This window comes from Neovison vison, chromosome 7 (genome assembly GCF_020171115.1).
Source record: "Neovison vison isolate M4711 chromosome 7, ASM_NN_V1, whole genome shotgun sequence".
In the NCBI taxonomy this organism is placed as follows: domain Eukaryota; kingdom Metazoa; phylum Chordata; class Mammalia; order Carnivora; family Mustelidae; genus Neogale; species Neogale vison.
Genome location: NC_058097.1, coordinates 96114731 through 96141414, shown reverse-complemented (window position 1 = coordinate 96141414; position 26684 = coordinate 96114731). Strand labels below are relative to the sequence as shown.

The window sequence follows — 26684 nt, the reverse complement described above, 5'->3', positions numbered from 1 at the left end:
AGAAAACAAAGCATTAAGTCAAGGAAACAGAACAGTTTTCTAAGTGTGAATTAATGGAATAAGCAGCATTACAAAATGACTATTATTTTATATTAAACTCAGCATATACTGAATGCTTTACTGTGTGCTAGGCACTGTAAAATAAGATGAGTAAAATACACTATAACTTCAAGTTTTATACAGTACAGGTACAGGACAGTCTCAATAAAAAATAATGTGGAAGGACAGAGGAACTGCTTCGTGTACACTACAGTATGTGTATACTAAGTGCTTTGACCCAGAGGTGTAAACAAGGTTGGAGGAAAGATGCAACTGAGGAAGGATATAACTGATGGTGAAAAACTTTAGCTGCCCAGAAGAGAAAGAAGACTAGCTTAAGAATTCTGTAAACGAGCTGGCTCCCGAATTTTTATCCCAACGCTGTTATAACTAGCTTGTGCTCCTTCCTATCATGCGTTTTCAATAGTTTCAAGTATACAATAATCAAGATACACCGCTTGGTGTCTAAGTTCATGCCTAGCTCTCAGCTTCACAGAAATATGAGGGATTTGCAATATGCAGAGATGGGGGCGTACTGGAGGAACATTCCTCACTACAGAACAGACTGGCATGAACAAAGTTACGGAGGTCAGATGTAACTGTGTATTCCTTTAAAATCGAACAGAACAAGAATCTTTTCTATCCTGCGATTAGAAGAGAAATAAGAATCCTAGATTAAAATGTCTCATTAAGTATAGCAATATGCTTACTTTAAGGCAAACCTACCCAAAGTGTGTTCTACTTTCAGGCTTGTCTTTTTTTTTCTATAATTTTATAAAATGAGTATAGAAGTGCAGCATATCATCGATTCATATGATCGAACTAAAAAAAATTTTTCAGAGAAGAAAATTTAAACTTACTGGCAGCTGTGTCTTGTGACTGTGAATGGTTGACCACTAGAAAATTGGACCTCAAAGGCGCTGCCATCTGGCCAGCTGGCCGGATAACCTGCACAGCTGCTGGAGGAGGAGGAGGAGGGGGAGGAGGAGGTGGGGCAGGGGGAGGAGCAGTAGCACACTGTCCTGAAAGATACGCTAAAGTCAGCAACTCTGAATTCATGGGAGCTGCTTGAGCCGCAAGCCTTCTCTGTCGTTTGATTTCTGCAATTCCACTTCTTGTTCGGACTGAAACACATGAGCATTTAAAAGGTTAACTGTCAGAGTACTCTGGGCAATTTTAACAAGTCTATGTAATACTCCTACTATTTAACATGTGAAATCCACAGATTAGGAAAAAAAAAAAAAAACCCTTAAAAGTATCAACTAAGTTTATGATAAAATTACATAATTTCCTGTGAAACAAACTGAAGTGAGTACAGCTGCCCCGTGTACAGCACAGGGGTTAAGAGCACCGACTCTGTACATTTGAGAATGCAACTTAGGACTCCCCCAAAACCTAAGAGCCTACTGTTGAACAGAAGCCGTGCCAATAACCAACAGCTGACTAACACATATTTGGCACATTATATTGTGTTCTTATAATAAAGCAATGTAGAGAAAACAAAACGTTAATAAAATCATGGGAAGGGAAAATACATTACACTCCTGTATTTACAAAAAAAATATGAATAACTAGACCCATGCCGTTCAAAGCACTGTGGTTTGAGAGTCATCTGTACACACAAACTTTATAAATCTATGAGTGTATTTCTTCTGCAATAATTCATACTGATAATACTTCTACAAATTAAGAAACAAACCTATGAAGTGAGAATTAAGAAGATGTGAATAAATGAGAACCAATGAGAAAAAATAGGGAGTATTTCAAATGCTTATTTCTGCAATAAATGAAAACACTTCCTTTTATGATAGTAACTGTACTTAGAAGAGCCGTAGTTTAAACAAAATAGATACTTAGCACAAATGTACTGTTTATTTTTTTTTTTAAATTTCACAGAGAGAGAGATCACCAGTAGGCAGAGAGGAAGGTAGAGAGAGAGGGGGATGCAGGTTCCCCTCTGACAGAGAGCCCCATGCAGGGCTTCATCCCACGACCCTGAGTTCATGACCTGAGCCGAAGGCAGAGGCTTAACCCACTAAGCCACCCAGGTGACCCCCCCAACCAAAATGTACCGTTAATGAAAATGTCCATCTGACAGTTTAAGTTTGAAGTAATTCTGAACGTTATTTATAGTTTAAAATTGAATACCAACCTCTCTGATTAGCAACAAACCCTGGGGAACTTTGCATGCTCCTAACAAATAAAACAAAATAGTTAGACATTAAAAAATTTCTGCTGCCAAGACATACTCTAATTTAGTAACAGTCAGACCTGAATAAACAGAATGAAAAGGTAATAGATCTCTCTCAGACAAAAAAGACAAGCTTATTTTTTTGAGGGGTGACCAAATCTTACTTGCTTTAGAAGTGGCATGTAAGCACTCACACACATCTGACTTTAGCCATCAAGCTTCTATTCAGTGCAGTATGCACTGGAGAACTTTAACATCCCATTAAGGATTTGACTTGACTTTAGGAAGTAAATGTATTTAAGAAAGCTATGTATAAAATTTTATAGTTATTACTTTTACCACTAGAGATATCTTCCCAGAGAAATTGATTTCACATAGGACTCTATAAATACTTCAAAATCCCAAAGTTAATTTATTAAATTTATCAAATTACTATAAAACTATTCTATCCAGCCTCTAATAAGAGAGAAAAGCAAACATACAGCTCACAATATAAGGTGATTCTCCCTTTATAATGGTTACCCAATCACAGACACTGCTATCTTCCTGGGAAATCTGATGAGTCTCTACCAACAGGAACAACAAAACTTACCAAACTGATTAAGCATTTTTTTACAGAAAAGATTTCTTATTTGAGAGAGAGAAAGAAAGAAGAAAAGCAGACTCCTTGCTGAGCAGAGAGAGCTTGACGTGGGGCTTGATCCCAGGACCCTGAGATCATGACCTTGAGCCAAAGGCAGATGCTTAACCGACTAAGCCACCCAGCTGTCCCTGAATAAGCATTTTTAAGAAGCACCAACCAACCTGGAGAATAACTCGCTAAGAGCCTTTTATTTTTATGTAGTATCTTGTCAATAAGATATCTCAGTAACTTATAAATATTTACAGGTATTAATTAAATTTTGAATGTCGTTTTTTAGAAACTTTAAAAAAAATATTTATTTACTTGACAGGGAGAGAGATCACAAGTAGGAAGAGCGGCAAGCAGAGAGAGAGAGAGGGGGAAGCAGTTTCCCTGCTGAGCAGAGCCCGATGTGGGGCTCGATCCCAGGACTCTGGGATCATGACCTGAGCCGAAGGCAGAGGCTTTAACCCATTGAGCCATCCAGGTGCCCCTGAATGTCTTTTTAAAAAATTAAAAAAAAAATTTTATTTATTTATTCAGAGAGAGAGACTGAGCAGGGGGAGAGGCAGAATGGAGAAAATCTAAAAATCTCCCTGTTGAGGCGGAAGCCCAAACCCCTGACCTTGAGATCATAATCTGAGCAGCAATCAAAAGCTGGATGCTTAACTGACGGAACCAACCAGGTGCCCCAGATTATCAATGTTTTTGAAGATTATTTGAAAGAGAAGAAATGAGTTGAAAAGGGGGGAAAAAGGTAAGACTGTCAAATAAGATGTAGTACAAAGCTGAACAGAAAGCATTTGGAGTCATTTTAGCAGTTTAAACTGAGAAAGGAAATTGAGCCCCTGCTGAGTTTGTGTGTGTGCGTCTGTGTGTGTGTGTGTTTTAAAGATTTATTTTACAGAGAGAAAGGGAGCAAGAGCAGGAAGCACAGAGGGACAGTTCCAAGCAGATTCCCTGCTGAGTGCAGAGCCCTGAGTGGGGCTTGATCTCACAACCTGAGCTGAAACCAAGGGCTGGATGCTCAACCAACGAAGCCATCCAGGTGCCCCGAGAACCTGCTGAATTTATTTCAGGTATTCACTGGTAGCTCTGGGAGAAAGAGTAGAAAATTCCAGTTTTTATACTAGATTCTAAAGTTAAATAAGAGATGTTATAATTGATACCAGTAGGGACTGGCGTCCAAGGATGCCAAAACTGGCATTCCAAGGCCATGACCTAGGTAAACGGTGGGCACTGCTTACCATGAGGAAATTCTCAATTAAAGATTCGAAAAGTAGAATTATTATTCAAGCTTGTTTCTTTATAGGGCATGAACCAATGAGGCATGAATTCAACACATCAATTCTTTGCATGAGTAATGAAGATGAAACTATGTGAGGGAATTCACACAAGACTGGCATTAGATTTGTATTCTAGCCAGAGATCTGCCTCTAACTTGCTATAGGAACCTGGAAATGACATTAAACATCCGTAAATCTCAATTTCTTTCTATTTTTTTTTAAAGATTATTTATTTATTTATTTGACAGAGATCAGAAGCAGGCAGAGAGGCAGCCAGAGAGAGAGAGGGGGGAAGCGGGGTCCCTGCTAAGCAGAGAGCCCCATATGGGGCTCAATCCCAGGACCCTGAAATCACGACCTGAACTGAAAGGCAGAGGCTTAACCCACTGAACCACCCAGGCGCCCACCTCCCCCCACTTTTTAAAGACTTATTTATTTGCTAGAGAGAACGAGCAAGTGGGAGTACAAACAGGGGTAGCAGCAAGCAGAGGGAGAAGCAGAGTAAGCAGCCTGATGCAGGACTTGATCCCAGGACCCGAGCATCATGACCTGAGCTGATGGCAGCAAGTGGCCAAATGAGCCACCCAGATGTACCTCAATGTCCTGATTTCTAAAGATTTTATTCAAGTAGGCATTTTATGGCAAATTATTCCAATAAAAACCAAATGAATATCAATAATCTCTAGGGTAAATTTAAAAATTAGATCAGTATCACAGAAATGCACTGTGTGGGTCATAAGAAGATTTAAACCTGAATAGCTTCCTACATGTGTTTGCATTCCAAAATCATGCATCTTCTGATAAGCTTACTATACAGGCTTTTTATTACCTGATCTGAGAAAGTGTATGGTCTAACTTCTTCCATAGAGATGACATAATTGCTGGGACATCATTTGATGTTTCTAGGTCATAAGAAGAAAAGTTTCTTAATCTCACCCCTTGATTTAGACACAAAATGAACAAAGAAAACAAACTTTTCTTTCAGCTGTTGACATGTTGGAAACTAAGAAATAAGCCTCTTTTGTAATATTACCTGCAAAGCTATAAATGAGATTGCCTTCTTTTCTTAAGCCATTTGAGTATCAGATGCAATATGAGGGGAAATGGAAATTTCTAAAGCCTCTGAAGCTTTTATAGATTAACTTTATACCGTCTTTGTATTAAAAAAAAAAGACAATTTTTTAAAATGATTTTTAAGTAATCTCTGCTTTCACCATGGGGTTCAATCCCACATCCCTGAGATCGAGTACGGCATGCTCTACCAACTGTGCCAGTCAGGTGCCACCCCAAAAAGACTAACTACCTTAAATACGTTCTATTTGACCTCATGTTATATTGGAAAGTTAATAATCTGATTTATAATAAATACCATAAAGGTTATGCAAACTCCTTTGACTATGGAAATTATTTTGCTACAACCAATGTTTTTATGTCCACATCACGTGACTGCTCAGCAACCACTTAATGAAAGCCCCACGGGGTTACTATTCTTAGGAGTTACAGGTAAAATTCCTGGGAATGGATTCATTTTTTTAGGATAGGCTCTAAAAGCCCACAGTGATAGGAAACTTCTAGAATATTTAAAATCCTTACCATATACCTTTGAAAAAACTCAAACCAGAGAAAGCTACCCAACAAAAAAATGGGACTAAACCTTAGTATTCCAGTAGCATATTCTTTTTATTGTTGTGATCTTGGAAAAGTTATATGGCTTCTCCAATTCTCAGTTTTCTGACACTTAAAAATGATCTTAATAATCAACCTGTAACTGGGTTATTTTAAGGACTGAAGTAAAACTAAGGAAAGCATATAGCACAAAACTGTCTAGAGACAAAAACTCAATAAACAAATAGATAAGCATCTTTCCTTTTTTTTCAGTGTTACTATTTTATGGTTAATTCTTTTTTTAAAGTTGTCAATTATAACATTTATCAGTATTAGAGAATAAAATAATTTTAACTTTTTTCCTAAAACATTAACTTTGGCAAGTATTATTTTACATTTTGGTAACTATAAACCAGAATTTTATGACGGGTTCCTGTGTTGAGATTTAGACTACCGAGACCTTAAAATTAAAAATTTGACTTGAAATTCTGTAATACACAGCAATGTCTGTTCACCAGTTTAGATATCTAGACTTATGAGTTTTATTTTTTAAGAAAATTACTTTGTTATATTTTATATTTGTTAGCATTCAGATTTTTGCCACACATTTATCAATCAATATAAACTCAAACTAATTAAATATTTCCCAGCAAAACTTATCTCATCACAACTAAGACAAGCTTTCTTTTGGCTATTAAGAAGCATTAATAGCCTTTAAAATTTATTTCTAATTAAAACAATTAGAGAAATACTATATAAAATAGGAAAGAATCCCTGACCCTCAGTTCTTACCTTTTGCTTTCATAGCTACATATTCATTCAGAATTGTTGTCAAGTTTTTTCCAAACAAGGACTGAAAAGGAAAAGATCAAGCATTACAAAAATTGTGCAATACTACTCATAATTTCTCACCATGAAACACTTCACTGTATAAAGTTATAAAAGATCTGGATTTTTTGATGAAGAAAAGATTAAGGTAAGAACAGGTTATCAAAAATGAAGAGTCCTTAACTTAGGGGTTGCATGAAATCCACAAGTCAAGAATCTTCCTGTGTGAATAGGACACTATGACTATGTTTCATTAGCTAAGATAATCCAAAGGCAGAAAAGATCCCAGCTGTGGGGCAGGGATCCAGTCTCATAGCTCTTAATTTTTTTATCTTTAAAAAAAAAAAGAATTAATTTGACAGAGAGATAGCAAGAGAGGGATCACAAGCAGAGGGAGCGGGAGAGGGAGAAGTAGGCTTCCCGCCAAGCACAGAGCTCAATGCACGCTCCATCCCAGGACCCTGGGATCATGACCCAAGCCGAAGGCAGATGTTAACAACTGAGCCATCCAGGTGCCCCCATATAACTCTTTAAAAACGGTAAGGACCCACTCCTAATTTGCCCTCCCTACCTTGAAAGCCATGTGAACCTGCCAAAAAAAGTGAAAAAAATCGCTGAGCCTAAGAGTTCTCAAGGATCGGCACCTTCCTATTTTCACCTCCATTGTCTCTGAAACTCATTTCCTGTTTCTCCTACTACTGAAGCGCAGGTTTTTATTAACTTAAATCTAAGGCCATAAGAATCTGGAAGGCTTACTTTCACACATAAAAGTGGACAGGTTAATTCTTAATTCGCAGAGTCCTTTGTTGTGAAGAGTAAGGATAGATGGAACATGTCTAAGACAACGTCTACCATGGGACAGGTAACCAGCTTGCTTTTCTTTCCTGAAGATTTCTACTTTGTTGTTTCTTAACTAAAGCCTGAAATGTCTGGCGATTTGCTTAATGCTAACTTGGTCATTATGCCTTAATTGTAGTAGCTAATAATTTGTGAAAGACTGGTATTGTGTCTCTCAAAATTCAGGTCGGGACACAGTGGAGAAAGTGACCATGTACTAAGCTGGGAAGACAGTCATCACCAGGAACTGAATTGGGGTATTTTGATCTCAGACTTCCCAGCCTCCAGAACCGGGAGAAGATACAGGGGCTAGGTGTGCATGTAGCTACTGGGGGGCCACCGCAGCTGGGCCCTCACAGCAGGAAGAGCTACACAACCCCACAGACATGTTCATCCATGTAAACAAACACACCTATGTCTCTGTGTAGATTTGTACAAATATATAGACCGTATTTCTTACTTATTATATTTATATATAGATTTGTATAGATACCAAATATGGCATCATAGTGATATCTCTATGATTAACTACAATATGACTATGATTCAACACCACAGGTTTTGTTCTTAGGCTTATCTTTATCTTCTTCCTCCCAGAGAGTCCTGGCTCCAGTTATATACAGTAAGTTTCACTTATTTGCTGAAAATGGCTAATTTACAGGAACTCAGAGGAATTTATTTAAGATTCATTCATGCTGTTGTGTCAATCAACAGTGTGTTGTTTTCTATTGCTTAGTAGTATTTGCTTCTATGGCTGTACCATAGTTTACCCACTTATTGGCTGAAGGACAGTGTGGGTTTTTTTTGGTTTTTGACCATCACAGATGAACATTAGTGTGCAGATTTGTATGTGAATGTATTTTTCAATTCACCTGGGTGCTGGGTAACATGGGGAATGTATGTTTACCTTTATAAACAATTATCAATCTGTTTTCCAAAGTGGTGGTAATGGTTTTATGTTCTCATCAGCCACGAATGTGAGTTCCTGCTGCTTTGCATCCTTACTGCCAAGTATCTGACAGTTTTTAAAATTGTTTTATTTATTTATTTTTTTAAGATTTTATTATTTGACAGAGATCTCAAGTAGGCAGAAAGGCAAGCAGAGAGAGAGAGAGAGAGAGAGGAGGAAGCAGGCTCCCTGCCAAGCAGAGAGCCCAATATGGGACTCGATCCCAGGACCCTGAGATAATGACGTGAGCCGAAGGCAGAGGCTTAACCACTGAGCCATCCAGGCACCCTAAAATTGTGTTTTAAATTAGCCATTCTAATAGATATATATTGGTATCTCCTTAGAGTATTCATTTGTATTTATTCCAGTAACAAATAATTTGGAGCATTTTTTCTTTTTTGTGGAAGTTTTTTCCCATAAGCTTATGGCCATCTTCAGATTTCTTGCCCATTAATTTCATTTTTTAAAAAAAATGTAGCAGTTTTTAAAGATATTCTGGATATAAATCCTTTATCACATGTATGTTAATGTAAATATTTTCTTCTAGCCTGTGGCTTGTCATTCTTGGAACAGTCTATTGTAGGGCAAAATTTTTAAATTTCTACGAAGTCTAATTTACCAATTTACCCTTCTATTGTCAGTGCTTTTGGTGTCACATCTAAAACTCATCACCAAACCCAAGTTTACACAAATTTTTTCCTGTGTTTTCTCCAAAAAATCTTATAGTTCTACACTGTACCTCTGGTGTATCTTTACTTTGGTTAATCTTTGTATGCGGTATGTGTAGAGGACCTTTTTTTGAATCTGGATGTCTACTTGTTCTATTTCCACTTGCTGATAAAATTAGTCTTTCTCCAGTGAATTGCCTTTGCACTTTTGTCAAAATCAGTTTTGTTTGTGTCCACATTGGGATCTCTTCTGTTCCACTGATCTAAGTGCCTGCCTCACCTTCCTCTAATGCCACTCAATCTTGATTACCAGAGGTTTGTTTTTTTAAAGATTATTTATTTGACAGAGAGAGAGAGAGAAAGGGAGACTGTGAGAGAGCGAACACAAGCGGGAGAAGGAACACAAGAAGCGGGCTTCCCACTAAGCAGGGAACCTGATGCAGGGCTTGATCCCAGGACCCTGGGATCATGACCTAAGCCAAAGGCAGACGCTTAACGACTGAGACACCCAGGCGCCCCATGATTTTAAGTCTTACAATCAAGTAATGGGAGTCTTCCAACCCATCCTTTTAAAAAATTATTTGTGCTATTTTAGTTCCTTTGCTTTTCCATATAAAATTTAGAATCACAGCTTGTTGCTATCTATAAAAATGCTTGTGGAGATTTTGATTGTAATGGATATATAGATCAAAATGGAGAGAACTGACATCTTAAATGAACAGAGTATGTTTGATATTCTTCAGCAGTTTTGTTCAGGTTTCCTCCATAGATAAGCGAGTTGTCTGTGACAACTGAAATGAATCTAAGGAGACATGTTCAAAATAAGTTAACAAAACACTATGTCAAATAATGTAGCTCCCAAATATGTCCATTATATTCCAAATGATGCTGTTGGTCTAGTGATATTCTAAAAAGGGGACAATAAGGTAACAAAACAGTTGTTTTTTGGGCGCCTGGGTGGCTCAGTGGGTTAAGCCGCTGCCTTCGGCTCAGGTCATGATCTCAGGGTCCTGGGATCGAGGCCCGCATCGGGCTCTCTGCTCGGCAGGGAGCCTGCTTCCTCCTCTCTCTCTGCCTGCCTCTCTGCCTGCTTGTGATCTCGCTCTGTCAAATAAATAAATAAAATCTTTAAAAAAAAAAAAAAAGTTGTTTTTTATTTGTCTAAGTAAACAACCAGATATAGGAAAAAGATGGGTTGCTACAAGATAACATAGAGCAGGTGGCTTAAATAACAGGCATTTCTTATTCTGGAGACTGGTGAGTCTCAAATAAAGGTGCTGGCCAATCTGGTTCCTGGTGAGGGCCAACTTCCTGGCTTCTAGACATCTCCCTTCTTGCTGTGTGCTCACACGGGATCCCCTCTGTCTCTTCAAGGAGAAAGATCCCTTTCTTCCAATTCTTGTAAAGGCAATAATAACTTCACAAGGGGCCCAACCTCATGACCTAATCTAAACCTAATTAATTTTCAAAGGCCCCACCTCTCAATACCACCACAGTGGTATAACATCATCAGTGGTAAGGGTTTCAACATGAATTTTGGAGGGACACAACTATTTAATCAACAGCACACAGAAAACAAATGAGACCCAAGACAAGCAGTAGTGGAACTAATTAGAACTGAGAGTGCTGGGGTTCCTGGGTGGCTCAATTGGTTAGGCATCTGCCTTTGGCTCAGGTCATGAACCTGGCGTCCTGGGATCAAGCCCCATATTGGGCTCTCCCCTGCTTCTCCCTCTCCTGTTCCCCCTGCTTTGTCAAATAAATAACACCTGAAAAAAAAAAAAAAAAGAAATGGGAGTATTATTTTTAAAAAAGGTTTTATTTATTCTTTTGACAGACAGCATGCATGCACCAGAGAACACAAGTGGGGGAAATGGCAGAGGGAGAAGCAGGCTCCCCACTGAGCAGGGAGCCTGATGTGGGGCTCTATCCCAGAACCCTGAAATTGCAACCTAAGCCAAAAGTAGACGTTTAACTGACTGAGCCACCCAGGCGCCCTGAGAGGGTCATTTTGAAACTGATTCGGAGAAGCCAAGTTTTGGCATAAATGTGTGAAAAGAAGAGCTGCCTTCTTTAGATCTTTCCAGCCACGCATGAATACTATCAAATCTCTACCAATTTTGATACTACCAATGAGCTGACGTTAAGACTGGTGTTTATAGTGCCTCATGTTGGTCAATGAGGAAATATTTCCCTTCAGGAACAAAGCACTCACCAGTAAGCAGGCTGGGATAAAACCTTCATCTGTACAATGTTCCGCATATTCTTTTAAATTTGAACTTTCCAAAATAAAAGTCTGGCAGGTAGAAGTGAGGTTTTCCTGTTGTAAGTAACCTAAATGAGAAACAGAAGGTCAGGTAATTCCAGTAATTTCTGTACTTTCACCAAAAGGCCACAGAAATGCAGTTTCATATCAGAAATGGAACCTTGGGTGGAATGTGCTGGGTTTCTGCAGCCTTGCCCAGTGCCACTAGTTTGTGCTGCAGGACAAAGTAGTCTTTTTTTTTTTTTTTAAGATTTTATTTATTTATTTGACACAGAGAAACTAAAAACATGCGGTATTTGATCAAGCAAATTAATGCACAGTAATGCTTGCAACCGAATCCATAAGTAATGATAAGTAACACGAAAACTAATAAAGAAATCATCAACGTTCTTCTATCCCATAACCTCTATACTGACCAGGCTGGCAAACACTTATAAAAGTAAGTTTCTGGATAATCACAAAACTATATTCTCCCAACGTTGCTATTTACTTGTTCATTTCACTTAACTGCCTAATGGTTTAAGAGAAAAATGAACAAAAAACCTGCTTTGAAGGAAAGGAAAGAAAGGCGCTCCTTTGATTTTTTAATTTATGCGTTTAGGAATCAAAACACTATTTCAATAAAACTTGAGCATTTACATCTAACTGACATTTACGGAACAATCTTATTTATCAGCGCGTGGTACCTGCACATCATGAATGCTTCATCTGACTTGACTAGCAGCCTATCCTTGTTCTTTTGTTTCTTAGCATTATTGGTGTTTACCTAAATCCACAACTCAAAACAGTAGCATAGTACAGCAAGAACATTTGACAGGGTATTGGAAGGCCAGGTTCTTATTCTATTTGATTAAAATAAACACTGTAATTTGGGGCAAAAAAAAAAAAATCCACATATCCTCCAGGATTAAGGTGCTTCCTGTGTAAAGCATCATACTTGCCTTGACTTGTGGATCAAATCTGGTGAAATTACTCCCTTGTGTAAAGCCCTGCAACCATTTCCCATAGCATTCAGTTTTAATTTCTAAATTCTGAGCAGCTTCAGCTGGAATGACAATATAAGGACTTCTAAAAATCCTCTCCTCCATAAAAGCAATGAGAACACTGGCACAAATTATTTAAAAAAGGAAAACTTTTACAGAACTCAGAAAATAACCGAAGTTTTAGAAGCATTTGAGAAAAACAGAAGACCAAACAGGGCTGGGATTTTTCCAAAGACCCATTCCCATTCCCAGACATTGTCATAATTTGATCTGTGGGAAAATTATCGGAAAACCTCCACTTGTATGGCTGGTCTTTGAACTGAATCAGAATTTACCCAGTACAAAGAAACTTCTTTAAGATGTTTGCTTAAAACTACCAGCAGGAATTTGCTTACTACTACAGCTGCCTGTGACGAAGAGCGGGACAAACAAGCTAAACACACACAGAGCTGGGGTAGGAGCAGTCCACAGCAGACTCTCAAGAGCCAGGATATACTCATGGGCTATTAGAAGGGCGTGTGCAAGCAGTGTACATACTCAGAAGAGATCTGACAAGACCCTAAGCCCTCACCTCTGGCTGACCAATACAGCTGAGTGAGCAGGAAGTAAGGCTAAGGCAGAGTTGTCAACTGCTCAGCTGAATGGTGAAGCATGCCCCAACATACACACCAGCCCTTGAGCAAACAGTGGGAGACTCAGGGACTCCAAGCAATTAAAGAAAATAACTGGGGGCTGCTGGGGGGCTCAGTCGGTTAAGCGTCTGCCTTTGGCTCAAGTCACGATCCCAGGATCCTGGGATCCAGCCCCGAATGTGGCTTCCTGCTCAGTGGAGAGCCTGCTTCTCCCTCTCCCTTTGTTGGTCCCCCTGCTTGTGCTTTCTCTCTGTCAAACAAATAAATAAAATCTTAAAAAAAGAAAAAAGAAAAATAAAAAAAAACCCAAAGTCCAATCATAGAATATAAACTCAAAAGAATATAGATTCTACAGACTTAGTTGAGGCAGCAGTTCACAGCAACTGCTAAAACAACAGTAAAGAGCCCTAACAAACATGGGGGAGGCAGGAGAATCTTATTATAAGAGTTGTCACATTGTATTACTTAAAATGTCTAATTTCCAGCAAAAAAATTCAGAGATATGCAGAGAAACAAGAAAGTATGTTTCATATACAGGGCAAAAATAAAAGCAGTCAATAAAAATCATCCCTAAGGAGGACGAGAGTTAAAATTTTAAAAATCAGCTACTTCATATTTTAAAGATTTATTTAAAAGAAAAAAAAGAGGAAGAGAAAGAGAGAGGAAGAGAAAGAAAAAGAGAGGGGGAAAAAAAAAAGAAAGAGGAAGGAAGGAAGAGAGGGAGGGAAACACTAGGAAACATTAGCACACACCGCCCTGAGTGCAGAGCCTGAAGCTGGGCTCAACCTCTGAGATCACCACCTGAGGGGAAACCAAGAGTCAGATGCTTAACCCTGCCTCACCTGGGTGTCCCCCAAATCAGCCTTTTTATTTTTTTTTAAAGATTTTATTTATTTATTTGTCAGAGAGAGAGAGAAAGAGCGAGTGAGCACAAACAGGGAGAGCAGCAGGCAGGGGGAGAAGCAGGCTCCCTGCTTAACCGACTGAGCCACCCAGGCATCCCCCAAATCAGCTGTTTTACGTAAGCTCAGAGGACTAAAGAAAACTATTTCTAAATATCTAAAGAAAGCTGCGAGAGCAATGTTTCATCAAAAAGAAGAAAAACACAAATTTTACAAAAAAACAAATAGAAATTCTAGAGTTGAAAAGTAAAACAACTAAAATGACAAATTCCCTAGAGGTGGACTCAAAAGCAGATGTGAAGAGGCAGATGAAAGAATTAGTGAACCTGAACACAGATCAAATGGGAGTATCTAGCATAAGGAATAAAAACAAAAAAGTATCAGAAAAAGTTAACACACTTTGAGATGTGTGGAACACCATCAGTTATGCTGACATAAGCATAATCAAAGTCCAAGAAAAGAGACAGAAAAAGGCAGAAGGAATATTTGAAGAAATAATGTCCAAATAATGAACATCCAAAATTTTAGAAAACACATTAATTTATTTATCCAGGAAGTTCAATAAATTCCAAGTAGGATACACTGAAAGAGATCCATACCCAGTCACCTCATAATGAAACTGCTAAAAGACAAAGAGAATTTGCTCAGCAGAGAGAAACAGCTCATGGTATCACAAGTGATCTTCAGTAAGTTTAACAGCTTTTTTCTCATTAGACACCACGGAGGCCACAGGCAGGGAGATGAGGCAAAGTGCTAACAACAACAAAAAGTCAACCAAGACCAACAAAACCCCTTCAAAATGGAGACATTATACTATTCTTACATTAAAAATACAAAATGAAACAAAACCCAGAGACACTGTTGCTAGCCAACTTGCCCTTTAAGAAATACTAAAGGGAGTTCTTTAACGTAAAATCAAAGGACACTAGACATTGAAACAAATCCATGTTAAAAAAAAAAAAACACTAATAAAGGTAACTGTATAGGTAAATATAAAACAGTGTAAGTTACATTTTGTTTGTAACTCCCCTCTGCTTTAAACGACAACTGTATAGAATAGTTAAATATAAATGTGGGTTGGTAATCATAATGATGAAGATATAACTTATATGTCCTTGAAAGCAAAAAGAAGGGAGAAGAGAATGGAGTTACACAGGAGTGAAGTTTTTATATACTATTTAAATTAAGTTGGTATTAATCCAAACAAGACTATTTTAAGTTACTTGTAACCTCCAAGCAATCACTAAAAAAATAACTCAAAAATAAAAAAATATAAAGGAAACAACAATTGTGGGGGGCACCTGGATGGTTCAGTTGGTTAAGTGTTCAGCTTTTGTTTTTGGCTAAGACCATGATCTTGGGAGCCTGGAATAGAGCTCCACACAGGGCTCTGGGCTCAGTGGGGAGTCTGCTATAGGGTTCTCTCTCTCTCCCTCTGACCCCTCCCTGCTCACATGCATGTGCTCTCTAAAATAAAAATTAAGGGGAAAAAAAAGGAAAAATAACAACAGAATTAAAACGGTAAATTGGATTTAACACACAAAAGAGGCAGTAATAGAAGAGTAACAGAACAAGTAAACATAAAATACAAATAGACTACAAGCAACAGAATGGCAGGCAAAATCCTTACCTTATCAGTAATTACATTAAATGATAATGGTTTAAATAATAAAATATTACAGATTTACAGAGTGAATAAAAAATGTGATTCAAGTACATGCTCTTGACAACACAATTTACATTCAAACACACAAATAGTTTGAAAATAAAAGGATGGAAAAAGATGTACCATTCATATAGTAACTAATTAGGAGCTGGAGAGGTTATACCAGTATCAGAAAAATTAAGATAAATATTGTTAGTAGAGACAAAAATAATGATAAAACATTCAATCAATCAAAAAGGTAACAATTACAAGCACATATGCATGTAAAACCAAGGTTCCAAAAAACATGAAGCTGAAATTAACAGAAGTGGAATAGGAACTAGACAATTAACCAATAAAAGTTACAGACTTCAACTTTCTACTTTCGGTAATAGACTAGAGAGCTCAATAAGGAAACAGAAGGCTTGAACACTGTAAACCAACCAGACCTAACAGAAATGTATAGTGTACGCCACCCAACAACAGCAGAATATACATTCTTCTTAAGCACACATGGACATCCTCCAGGATGAACCACACATTAGGACATAAAGTCTCAATAAACTTAAAAAAGAAATTATATAGAGTATGCTCTCTGACCACTAAAGACTAAAATTAGAAATCAGTAATAAGGGGGTGCCTGGGTGGCTCAGTCATTAATCGTCAGCCTCCGGCACGGGTTATTATCCCAGAAACCTGGGATGGGTCCCTCGCCTCTGGCTCCCTGCTCAATGGGAAGCTTGCTTCTCCCTCTCCCACTCCCACTCCTTGTGTCCCCCCCAACCGTCTCTTTCACTCTGTCAAATAAATAAATAAGTACATAAAATATAAAAAAAAAACCAGTAATAAGAAATTCACAAATATGTGGAAATTAAACAACACTCTCCTAAAAAAAATCAAAGGATCAAAGAAAACAAAAGGAAAGTAGAAAATATTTTGAGATAAACAAAAACACACATATTAAAACATACAGGATGCAGCTATAGAAGTGCTTAGTGGTATATTTATATTGTAAATACATTTATTTCAAAGATGAAAGATCTCAAACCAATAACCCACCCTTCCATTTTCTAAACTAGAAGGGCAAATTAAACCCAAAAGAAAGAAGAAAAGTTATCAGAGAAGAAAAATGAGAGAATTTAAATATAGAGAAAAGTCTATGAAACAAAAAGTTGATTCTCTGAAAAGAACAACTTTCATCGACAAATCTTTAGAGAGGCTGACAAAGAAAAAAAAAAAAGACTCAAATTCCGAAGTTCAGGAATGAAAAAGGGGACATTACTATCAACCTTACATTATAAGGTTGATTAAATTACAAGTAAATTACATTATAAATGGATACTATAAACAGTTGTGTGCCAACAATTCAGAAAGCTCAGGTGAAACAAATATTTCTTAGACAAGACATGAACTAAATCAACTCAAGAATATACAGAAAATCTGAATAGACTTAGAACAAGTACAGATTGAGCTGTAATAAATACTCTTTTCATTAAGAAAGGCCTAGGATCAAATGGCCTTAGTGGTGAATTCTATCAAATGTTGAAAGAAGTTTCACCAATTCTTTAAAAAAAAAGAGAAAGAAGCCACCTCATTTCAATCGCTGATACTATTAATAATTTGATACTAAAACCAAAGACATCGCAAGAAAACCACAAACCAATATCCCTTATGAAAAAGCAAATGTAGTAATTTTCAACAAAATACTAACGAACTAAATCTATTAACATTTGAAAATGATAATACACCATGACCAAGTGCAACTGTGCCAAAAATGCAAGACTGGTTCACTAAAACAAAAATAAATCAATGATTACATTGATTTACTACAGTGAACTGAGTAAAGTTGCCCCAATACATTGTAACAGCAGAATAAAAGACAAAACCATGTTATCTCAACACACGTAGAAAAAAATCATGTCACAAAATCCAACACCTTTTCATGATAAAAATATGAGACTATAAGGGAATTTCTTCAACCTGATAAAGGCATTTATGAAAATCTCACAGCTTACTTAATATTCCAAGGTTTAAGAGTCAAAGCTTTGCCCACAGGATCAGGGACAAGACCATGCCTGCTCTTACAATTTCTATGCAACACTCTACTAGAAGTTCTAGTTTAGCAATTAGGAAAGAAACTAAGGTAAAAAGCATCCACACTGGAAAGGGGAAAAAAACCCAACGTCCTCATTTGCAGATAACATGAAATCCTAAATAGAAAATTCTAAGGAATCCATGTACACACGAAAAACTATTAAAGTCAATAAATGACATCAATAAGGCTTCAGGATATGAGATGACTTTGCAAAAATCAGCTGCATCTCTATATACTTACAATGAACAATCCAAAAATGAAATTAAAAAAAAAACCAATTTCATTTACAACAGAATCAAAAAGAATATTTAGGATTAAGTTTAACAAAAGGAGTGTATGATCCTACTAAAACCTAGAAATATTACTAAAAGATATTAAAGAAGACTAAATAAATGGATAGACCTCTCTCAATTATGTATTGGAAGAGTTAATGTTATTCAGTTGTCAATATTAGATTCGACACAATTCCTATCAAAATCTTAGATGCCTTTTGAGCAGAGATTGACTGATCCTAACAATCATAGGGAATAACAAGGGACCCAGAGTAGTTAAAACAATCTTGAAAATGAAATCTTACACCTACCCACTTCAAAACATACTACAAAGCAATGGCAACCAATGGCAGTACTAGCATAAAAAATAGACATATGGATCAATGGGACAAAATTAACGTTCCAGACATTTATAGTCAATTGATTTTCAAAAACAGTGCCAAATCAGCTCAATGGGGGAAATACTAGTCTTTTCAACAACTGGTGCTGGGAGAACTGGATACCCACATGCAAAACAATGACACTGGACTAAAATAATGAAATTACACCTCATACCAAATATAAAAATTAACTAAAAATAGATTAAATGTACAAAGGTAGGAGCAAAAACTCTTAAAGTCTTAGAACAAAACATGGGTGTAAATCTGTTTATGTAGGATTAGGTAATGGTTTCTTAGGACATCTAAAGAACAAGCAACCAAAGAAAAATTAGATAAATTGAAGTTCATCAAAAATAAAAACATTTGTGCTTTCAAGGACACTATGTAGGAAGTGAAAAGACTGATGGAAAGGTGCCTGGGTGGTTCAGTCAGTTAGGCCTTCAGCTCAGGTCCTGGGATCATGCCCTGTATCAGGCTCCCTCTCAGTGGGGAGCTTGCTTCTCCTGCTTCTCCCTCTCCTCCCTGCTCATACTCACTGCCCATCTCTGTCGTTGTCTCAGTCTCTCTCTCTCTCTCAAATAAACAAAATCTTAAGGAAAAAAAAAAAAGACAAGACGATGGACAAAATGGAAGAAAATATTCCCAAGTCATCTATCTGATAGGAGCCAGAATCCAGAATACATAAAGAACAAATCAATAAGCATTTAAGAAGAGGCTCAACTTCTTTGGTAAATAGGAAGATGTAACATCAAAACCACAATGAAATGTATCAATTCGTACCCACTAGGATAACCAGAATTAAGAAAGTACTGGCAAAGATCTGATGAAACTGGAAATCTCATACGTTGCTGATAGGAATATAAAATGGTGCAAAATCATTCAAAAATCACTTGGGAAGTTCTCAGAAATATTAAATACAGAATTACCACATGACCAAGTGATGCTACTCTTAGGTACATAGCTAAGAGAACTGAAACAGTATGTCCAAACAAGACTTGTACATGAAATGTTCACAGCATTTTTCTTAATAGCCAAAAAGTGGAAACAACCAAGCCAAAAAAAAAAAAGACAAAAGTGGAAACAACCCAAATGACCATCAATGAATGGACAAAATGTGGCCTGTCCATATAATGGAACATTATTAAGCCATGAAAAGGAAGTAACTACTTCAACTTGGTACAACACGTATGAATCTTGCAAACAAATTTTTGTAAGTCAGATCAGAAGGTCACAAATTGTAGAATTCCATTTACATGAAATGTCCAGAATAGGGGAATCTGCAGAAACAAAAAGTAAACTAGCAGTTGCCAGAATTTGGGCAAAGGGGGCAAATAGGAATGACTATTAACAGGTCTGGGGTTTCTTCTGAGGATGATGGAAATGTTCTGGAATTAACACTGTGGTGATGGTTCAAAACACTGTGAATATACTGCCTATTGTGTAAATATAGTGAAAATCAGTGAATTTTACATCTTGTGAGATGTGAATTGCATCTCAATGAAAAAATGTAATCCTAAATTCTTCACGTTATACAAAGCTCTACCTGTTTTGCATCCTAATTTCTTCTCTAGCCTTTTCTCATACCATTCCGTCTCTCCCAGACTAACTGGTTTTTCCATTCTGCAAATTCACGTATGCTCTGATATCAAGACCTTCGTATACTCCATTCCCATTGCTTCAGCTGCTTATTCTTAGCCTAGCTAATTCCAACTCATTCCTCAGGTCTAGGGTTAACTACCACTCCCTCAGAGATTTTTTTTTTTTTGCATCCTCTCAGTATGTGTCATACTCCTCTTACCAGATACTAGATTCCCTACACCTACCATTGTAGTAGACTTAGCTTAAGGCTGGTAACAATACTCCAGTATTTTACTACTAAAGCAATCATTTATGTCTCTTGTCTTTAAAATTATATGGTTCTACTCTTTTTCACCTGGAACTGTATCTTTAACCAGGTCCTCCACATCAAAAAACTACTTAGAGCGCCCATGGAGTCATTATATACGGAGATTATCAAATGAAAGGGCAAGAAAAAAAAAAAATGAAAGGGCAAGAAAATTGTCATTCCATTTTAGGAAATACCCTAGCTGGGATCTGGGAACCAACTCACTACTTTCTACTTGTAGTTGATGAATCAGTTTTCCAACAGCTTGCTCACTAATGCTACAGAGAGAAAGAAATACACAAACAAAAAACCAAAGATACTGTCTTTTGGAATAGGGGAAGACATTTAGAAACCATAATATACCTTTTATCTCATATACTATTACTCCAGTATCCCCATCACTGATGAGGTGACATCATCTCAAATATGAAATTAGATCAGATAGATTGCTATTTTCCTTCTTTTTATTTTTCACAAATAACCCAATATAAACAATTATAATTCTACAGCCGGCTCAGAATAAGTCATTTTTATGATGGTTTTACGTTCTAACAGTTACATTATTTGGAATAAGTCAGCTGCTACTACGATTTCACCAATACAGAAATTTATAATGTATATGAACCACTGGAGTCACTTCAGAAACATGGCAGCTGGAGTTTTTTAATAGGTTTCAAAATTTAAAATGATGATAAACAATTTCTTTTCATGGGAGAGTTTCAAAAGGACTAAGCTCCCCAGATGTATTCATAATCACTTGAGACTTCTAACAGGTGGTGGTGTGAAATCAAATTCCTAATGTGGATTTGTTTTTCTGTAGACCAAACATTCTCAAAAATAAGAGAACTAAAGGGATGAATTTGGTACAGAAGAGGGAAGGAAACAAAGAGAAGATCACCCTTTTAATGTATAAATCACAGATGTATATGCAATATATGAACAGTGTATTTGTGATATTAAAGTATCGTATGGGGGGTCAGGGGGAAAATCATAAAATACTCCTTAAGGGTGTAACAATAAAATAAGGTTGAGAAACCGCTCTAGTTAGAACGTAGACAGAATGAGCCTTTCTCAGAAAAAATATGGTCATTAGTGCTAGCTACCCTGGCCTAGGTTTATCACATACCAAGCAGTTTATGACTTATTGTAAGACATTATACTTGAGTACACACTTGAGAAAAGGTTTTGTTAAGAAGCTGGATTACTTCTATAAAGTGTTTAAAAATTATAATGCATCTTAAAACAGTAATATCTAAGTATTTATCTTCTGCTCTTAAAAAACATGCCCAACTGTGGGCAATCTAGAGATCCCATTTTAGATTAGACTTGATGTGTTCTGCTTTACTTTTAGAAAAATAAAACAAAGAGCTAAAGTTAATAAACCAACAGTGGAGACAAAATACTAAAAATAATCCAGAAGAATGCAGGAAAAAGAGCAAGAAACAAAAGGGACAAATAGAAAACAAATGGCAAGATAATAAATTCATTTTTTTAAAAGATTTTTTATTTATTTATTTGACAGAGAGAGAGATCACAAGTAGGCAGAGAGAGAGGAAGGGAAGCAGGCTCCCTGCTGAGCAGAGAGCCCGATGTGGGACTCGATCCCAGGACCCTGAGATCGTGACCTGAGCCGAAGACAGTGGCTTAACCCACTGAGCCACCCAGGCGCCCCCATTTTTTAAAAAAATTAAGCCTATGCCCAACGAGGGGCCTGAACTCATGAACCCAAGATCATGAGTCCCATACTTTACCAATTGAACCAGACAGGCACCCCAAGATAGTAGATTTAAACCTAATTTAGCAACCCTACTTCAGTATTTACTCAAATGAAACATGTCCACACAAAAACTTATAAGAAAGATTGTAAACATTTTATAAGTTTATATAAGTTATATAAAACCCAAACCAAACCAAATATCCATCAAGTGGTAAATACATGAATAAAATATATATATACAATAAAACAGAGAAAAAAAAAGAGGGGTGGATGAGATAAATCGATTTAATAAGAAGCTTTCCTTGAGTGGGGTATGTTAAAAACAGAACAAGTTCCTGAATGGACAAAAGAATAAATGAATGGAAAAATGAAATGAATAAAAATCAATGATCAACGACAGTCTTCCTTCAGTATTCCTCAGCATTTGAAGGAAAAGCAGTTTACAGCATATATGCAACTTCTTGGACCTTGGTTTCCACCATCTTATCAGAGCAAGCAACTGCTACTTTTCTGGGTAGATTAAGAGAAGATTAAGAAAGAAGTGAAAAAAAGATTTAATATCTTTGGTCTATAATCACAGAAAGAGCAGTTTGTAAAGCTATGATGCATGTGTGCAGGAGTATGGGTAGCTAAATCCTGGAAATTCAGGCAGAATGGCTTATTTTATTCTGCAGCATCACGTTATGAGAGGAAAAAGAGACTTCAGCATTCTCCACGTGATCCATTTTCCAAGGGCAGAGCTGATGATGTACTTGTATAGTCAGTCAACTTACGCATTTCCCCCAACTCTTCTATTAGACGTGACCATAGGATTAAGTTTATATTCAAAGTGTTCCTAGGGACTTTGCTAGTTCCTTCTGGCTTCTACTCAAACTTAACAGAGATTATTAGAATTAGTATTTGTGAGTTCACGGTTTTAAATATTTACAGATGCTTAATTCTTAGATACTTCTGACTCTGCAACAGATTAAACCCCAAGTATAAACATTACTTTCAGGGCTTTTATTCTGTTCTGATAGTAAAAAGAATCAGAGGAACATGCCTTAAACCTGATTTCTAAATGAGATACCCTCTAGCAATCCAAATTGCTCATATGATTGTTATATATAAAGTACGCTTTACCCCCAGGGACTGTGCTCTAGGAGAAAATTAAAACCTAGCCGCCCACATCAAAGCCCATTAAGTTATTAGGTGGCCCTTCAGTAGGTGAGCTTCATTCTCTTGCTGGGCTACAGGGCACTGGGAGCCCTCCTAGAGACATCAACAAGTGCCTCTGCAAGCAGATTTATTCAGGAATCACAAAATTTACATCTGAGATGGACCTTGGGCTTTCTCAATTTGCAGAAGAGGAAACAGAAGACATTAAATGGTTTTTCCAGGATCTACAGGTGGTTACATGAAAAGGAGAAAACCCCAAATCCCCACAGCATTCTGAAATTACACAGCCCAAGTGGTCCTGAAGGTGGGGTGAATTATTCTAGACTAATTGATTTGGATGGTGAATTAGAATACCATCCAGGATGATGATCGCTTTAGATTAAAAAAAAAACCCAATTCTTCAGGGGCACCTGGCTGGCTCAGTTGGTAGAATATGAAACTCTTGATTGGAGGGTTTTAAGATGGAGTCCCACATTGGGCATACAAATTACTTAAAGATAAATTCTTTAACACACACAAATATACACACACATTTTTAAAAAACAAAACAAAAACATGCATAATTTTGGGCAATCTAGAGTTCCCATTTTATTATTTCTTAAAGATTTATTTATCTGAACGCGCAAGAGCAGAGTCAGGGCAGGGGCAGAGGGAGAGGGGTATATAATCTCCAGAAAAGTCTGTGTAGAGCTCCACATGGGGCTTGATCTCTTGACCCAGAAATCATGACCTGGGCCAAAACCAAGAGTCAGATGTGTAAATGACTGTCCCAAATAGGGACAACCTCTTTTTTATAATTTATTTCTTAAGTACACTCTGTGCCCAACATGGAGCCCAATGTGCAGCTCGAACTCACAACTCCGAGATCAGGACCTGAGCTGAGATCAAAAGTCAGATGCTTAACTGACTGAACCACCCAAATACCCCTAGAGTTCCTATTTTAGATTAGACTTGATGTAATTTGTTTTACTTTTGTCTTACAAGTTCCAAAACAACGCTGTAAATTATTGAGTACTTCAATATTAACTATATATACCACTTATTTACTTGTAAAAATCTTACTTATCATTGTTAAATACTTGATTGTAATCAATTCTCTATCATAATAACACGGGAAAGTTTTAGGTCTAAATTATTCCAAAACCTCAAATGTTACTATGAAAATACAAAAGAGGGAACAATGATCTCTTACTAGAATACAAATAATTACTCCTCAATTAACGTCAGTGATCTTTTTTTTTCTCCTAAAAACACCTTTAGAATAAAATAACTATCCTTTGTGTAAACTTAGTAAGATGTACAAATAGGTAAGAAAGCATGCCTGAGTTTCCTTTTTTCTTAATATTGTCCTCTGCCTGCTTTTCAGTGGAGGTAGAAATGAATAGCAAGTTAAATAGACTGAAGGGGAAATATAACTGGAAAAGAGAAGGAAAGATACAACTACATCTAGACTATTCAAATTTTAGAAACTGAGATGCCAAGAGTCTGCCTTCTCTTCTTCCTTTTTATGGATAGGAAAACCTAGAGAGGTGACTGATGAAGAAAGCAAGAGATATCAAATTCCCCTACCTGAAAATACCTCCTTTACATGTTATAATTTCACAGAAGATTTTGATTATTTAAAAATGCAAGCAATTCTTAGGAAGACTAAACCTGCAGTGCCTTATATTACTAGATCCACAAATAACAAAGTTTCTTTCTATAAAGAAGTTACCTAAATGGACCCAGAAGATACATATGCAAGTAACTGTAATAAAAGCAAAGGTGGTAAGACAATAGGACTTATTTTATGGGAGGAGAGGGGCTTGAGAAAGTATTACCAATTTGGGGGGAATTGGGAATGTTATAAAGAAGAGGGGAGTCTTAAAGGATGGTTGGGGAATCCCAAAAAAGCCAATGAAAAGCATACATGTTTGGGGAATGTGCACTGTTTGGAGAAAGCATAATATATGTGATGGAGAACAGCTGGAGATACCACTGATAAGACAGAATGGGTAAGGATCCAAAAAAGCTGTAAATGTCATCAATGACATATTTTTATGAGAAAATAATAATCTGGATAAGAGAAAACAGTAACAATCTAATGACATATTCAGTAGGTAAAAAAGAAATGTTATGATCACAGCTGCAATTCTGTAGATACTTACTAAATGTTTATAACATCTTAGATACATAAAGGTGAATAGGATCAGTGGCTCTTGACCTTTCAGGTGTGTCAGTTCTGATTCTGTTTGTCTTCAAATCTCTTCCCGCTCTCTCCTGCTCTGAGCTATGTGATAGGAAACCTGACCCCACTCAGGCAATGTTTCCTAGGCTCCACGTCAGCTGGCTTCTGGCTGTGTTCCAACAATGGGAAACACTGGTGGGAGACTGGAGGGCAGCTGAAAGAAGCCATGTAGTTTCCCCCCCATTCCCTCTTGGCCTTAGTAGAGTCTCCTTTGTGACTACTGTTCCCTCACCAGAAAAACTTACCTTTCATCTTCCAGAGGAAGAACCCAGCCTCTGGACTGCTTCATTTCTCTTAGGCCTCCTGATTATCACAGTGGCTTCCTGCTGTTGTTACTCTCTGAGCAGGCGCACATAAGCTGCTTGTCTTCTTAGTTTTTCTATCACCAGTGTAACCCATTCCCTCATTATATCCCTCCATGTTAAATACTCAGATTGGTTTCAGTTTTCCTGAATGGGTTCAGACTCACACAGAAAAAAGCAAACCTATTTAGAAATCCAAGAAATGTTCTGGCCCCTTCACTCATCAAAATGCCCCAACTGACATAAACCTTTACTGTTTCGGGGGCTTCCAAGAATTTTCAAAGCCTGCCTTATTAATCGCAGATCAAGAAAACTGAGGTCAAAAGTTAAGTTTCAGTTTGGGAAGATGAAATTCTATAGGTAGATGATGATGATGGTTACAGAAAGATGTGAATGTACTTAATACCACGGAACTGTACACTTAAAAATGGCTAAAATGTTGCATATATTTATGTCATGTATATTTCACAAAAACAAGTAAACAAGCAATGATAGCACAGGATGAGGGTTTCACAGAAGTGAAGTACAATGCTGTTGAAGCACTTAAGGAGACACTAATGGATACACCTGCTAGAGAAGGTTCCAGAGACTGTGGATTTTATCTGGAGAAACTCCAAATAGTATGCCTGGAGCACGGGGCAGACACTGAAAAGTTGAGATCAAGCAGGAGAAGCAGGCAGGATCAATTCCTCGGAGCACGGAGCACGTTGTACAATATACAGAGAAAACCGAAGTGGAGTCCCAAGTGTAATAAGCAATACTTTTATTTTGGCCTGTACAGTATTTACAGAAGAGACAATGGCTGGATGTAGCTGAGAAGCAAAGGCTGGTTACATGTAGTGAAGTTCAAGTCAGCATGGTATGTTGCAGAATCTGATTTGTAAAAGGGTGACTTGGGAGCATTAGGTAGAATGTGTGGTGAGGTCTAGGTAAAGCATTCTGGGGTTTGCGGGTGTGGGAGGAGAACATGCCTGAGGGTAAAGAAACCTAATTATGTGAACTCTAAGAGGAACTACTTCTCTATTCTTAGCATTTAGCAGTGTCCATACTAAGCACCCAGATATTTCTTTAAAGAACATTATAAGGAGTCAACACAAAGAGGTGAAGACAGAGAGGGATACTGAAAGAAGAATCATGACAAAATAATGAAATTGTTACAATTTTAAGCCTCTTAGTTTTGGAATTATAGATCTGT

General features: G+C 37.2%; 1 protein-coding gene across 4 annotated transcripts in view; it reads right to left on the bottom strand.

The window, feature by feature from the left end:
- Positions 1–26684, bottom strand: part of LOC122912228 (protein NPAT) — a 51792-nt gene that overhangs the window by 23009 nt on the left and 2099 nt on the right. For 3 of the 4 annotated variants that reach the window (XM_044257711.1, XM_044257713.1, XM_044257712.1), the window contains exons 2-6: positions 11241–11359; positions 6536–6596; positions 4968–5040; positions 2192–2232; positions 900–1163 (exon numbers count right to left, since the gene is read on the bottom strand). In XM_044257711.1, coding sequence (XP_044113646.1) covers positions 900–1163; positions 2192–2232; positions 4968–5040; positions 6536–6596; positions 11241–11359 — 558 coding nt within the window. The remainder of the gene's footprint in view (positions 1–899; positions 1164–2191; positions 2233–4967; positions 5041–6535; positions 6597–11240; positions 11360–26684) is intronic. The other variant, XM_044257714.1, reaches the window with a different exon arrangement.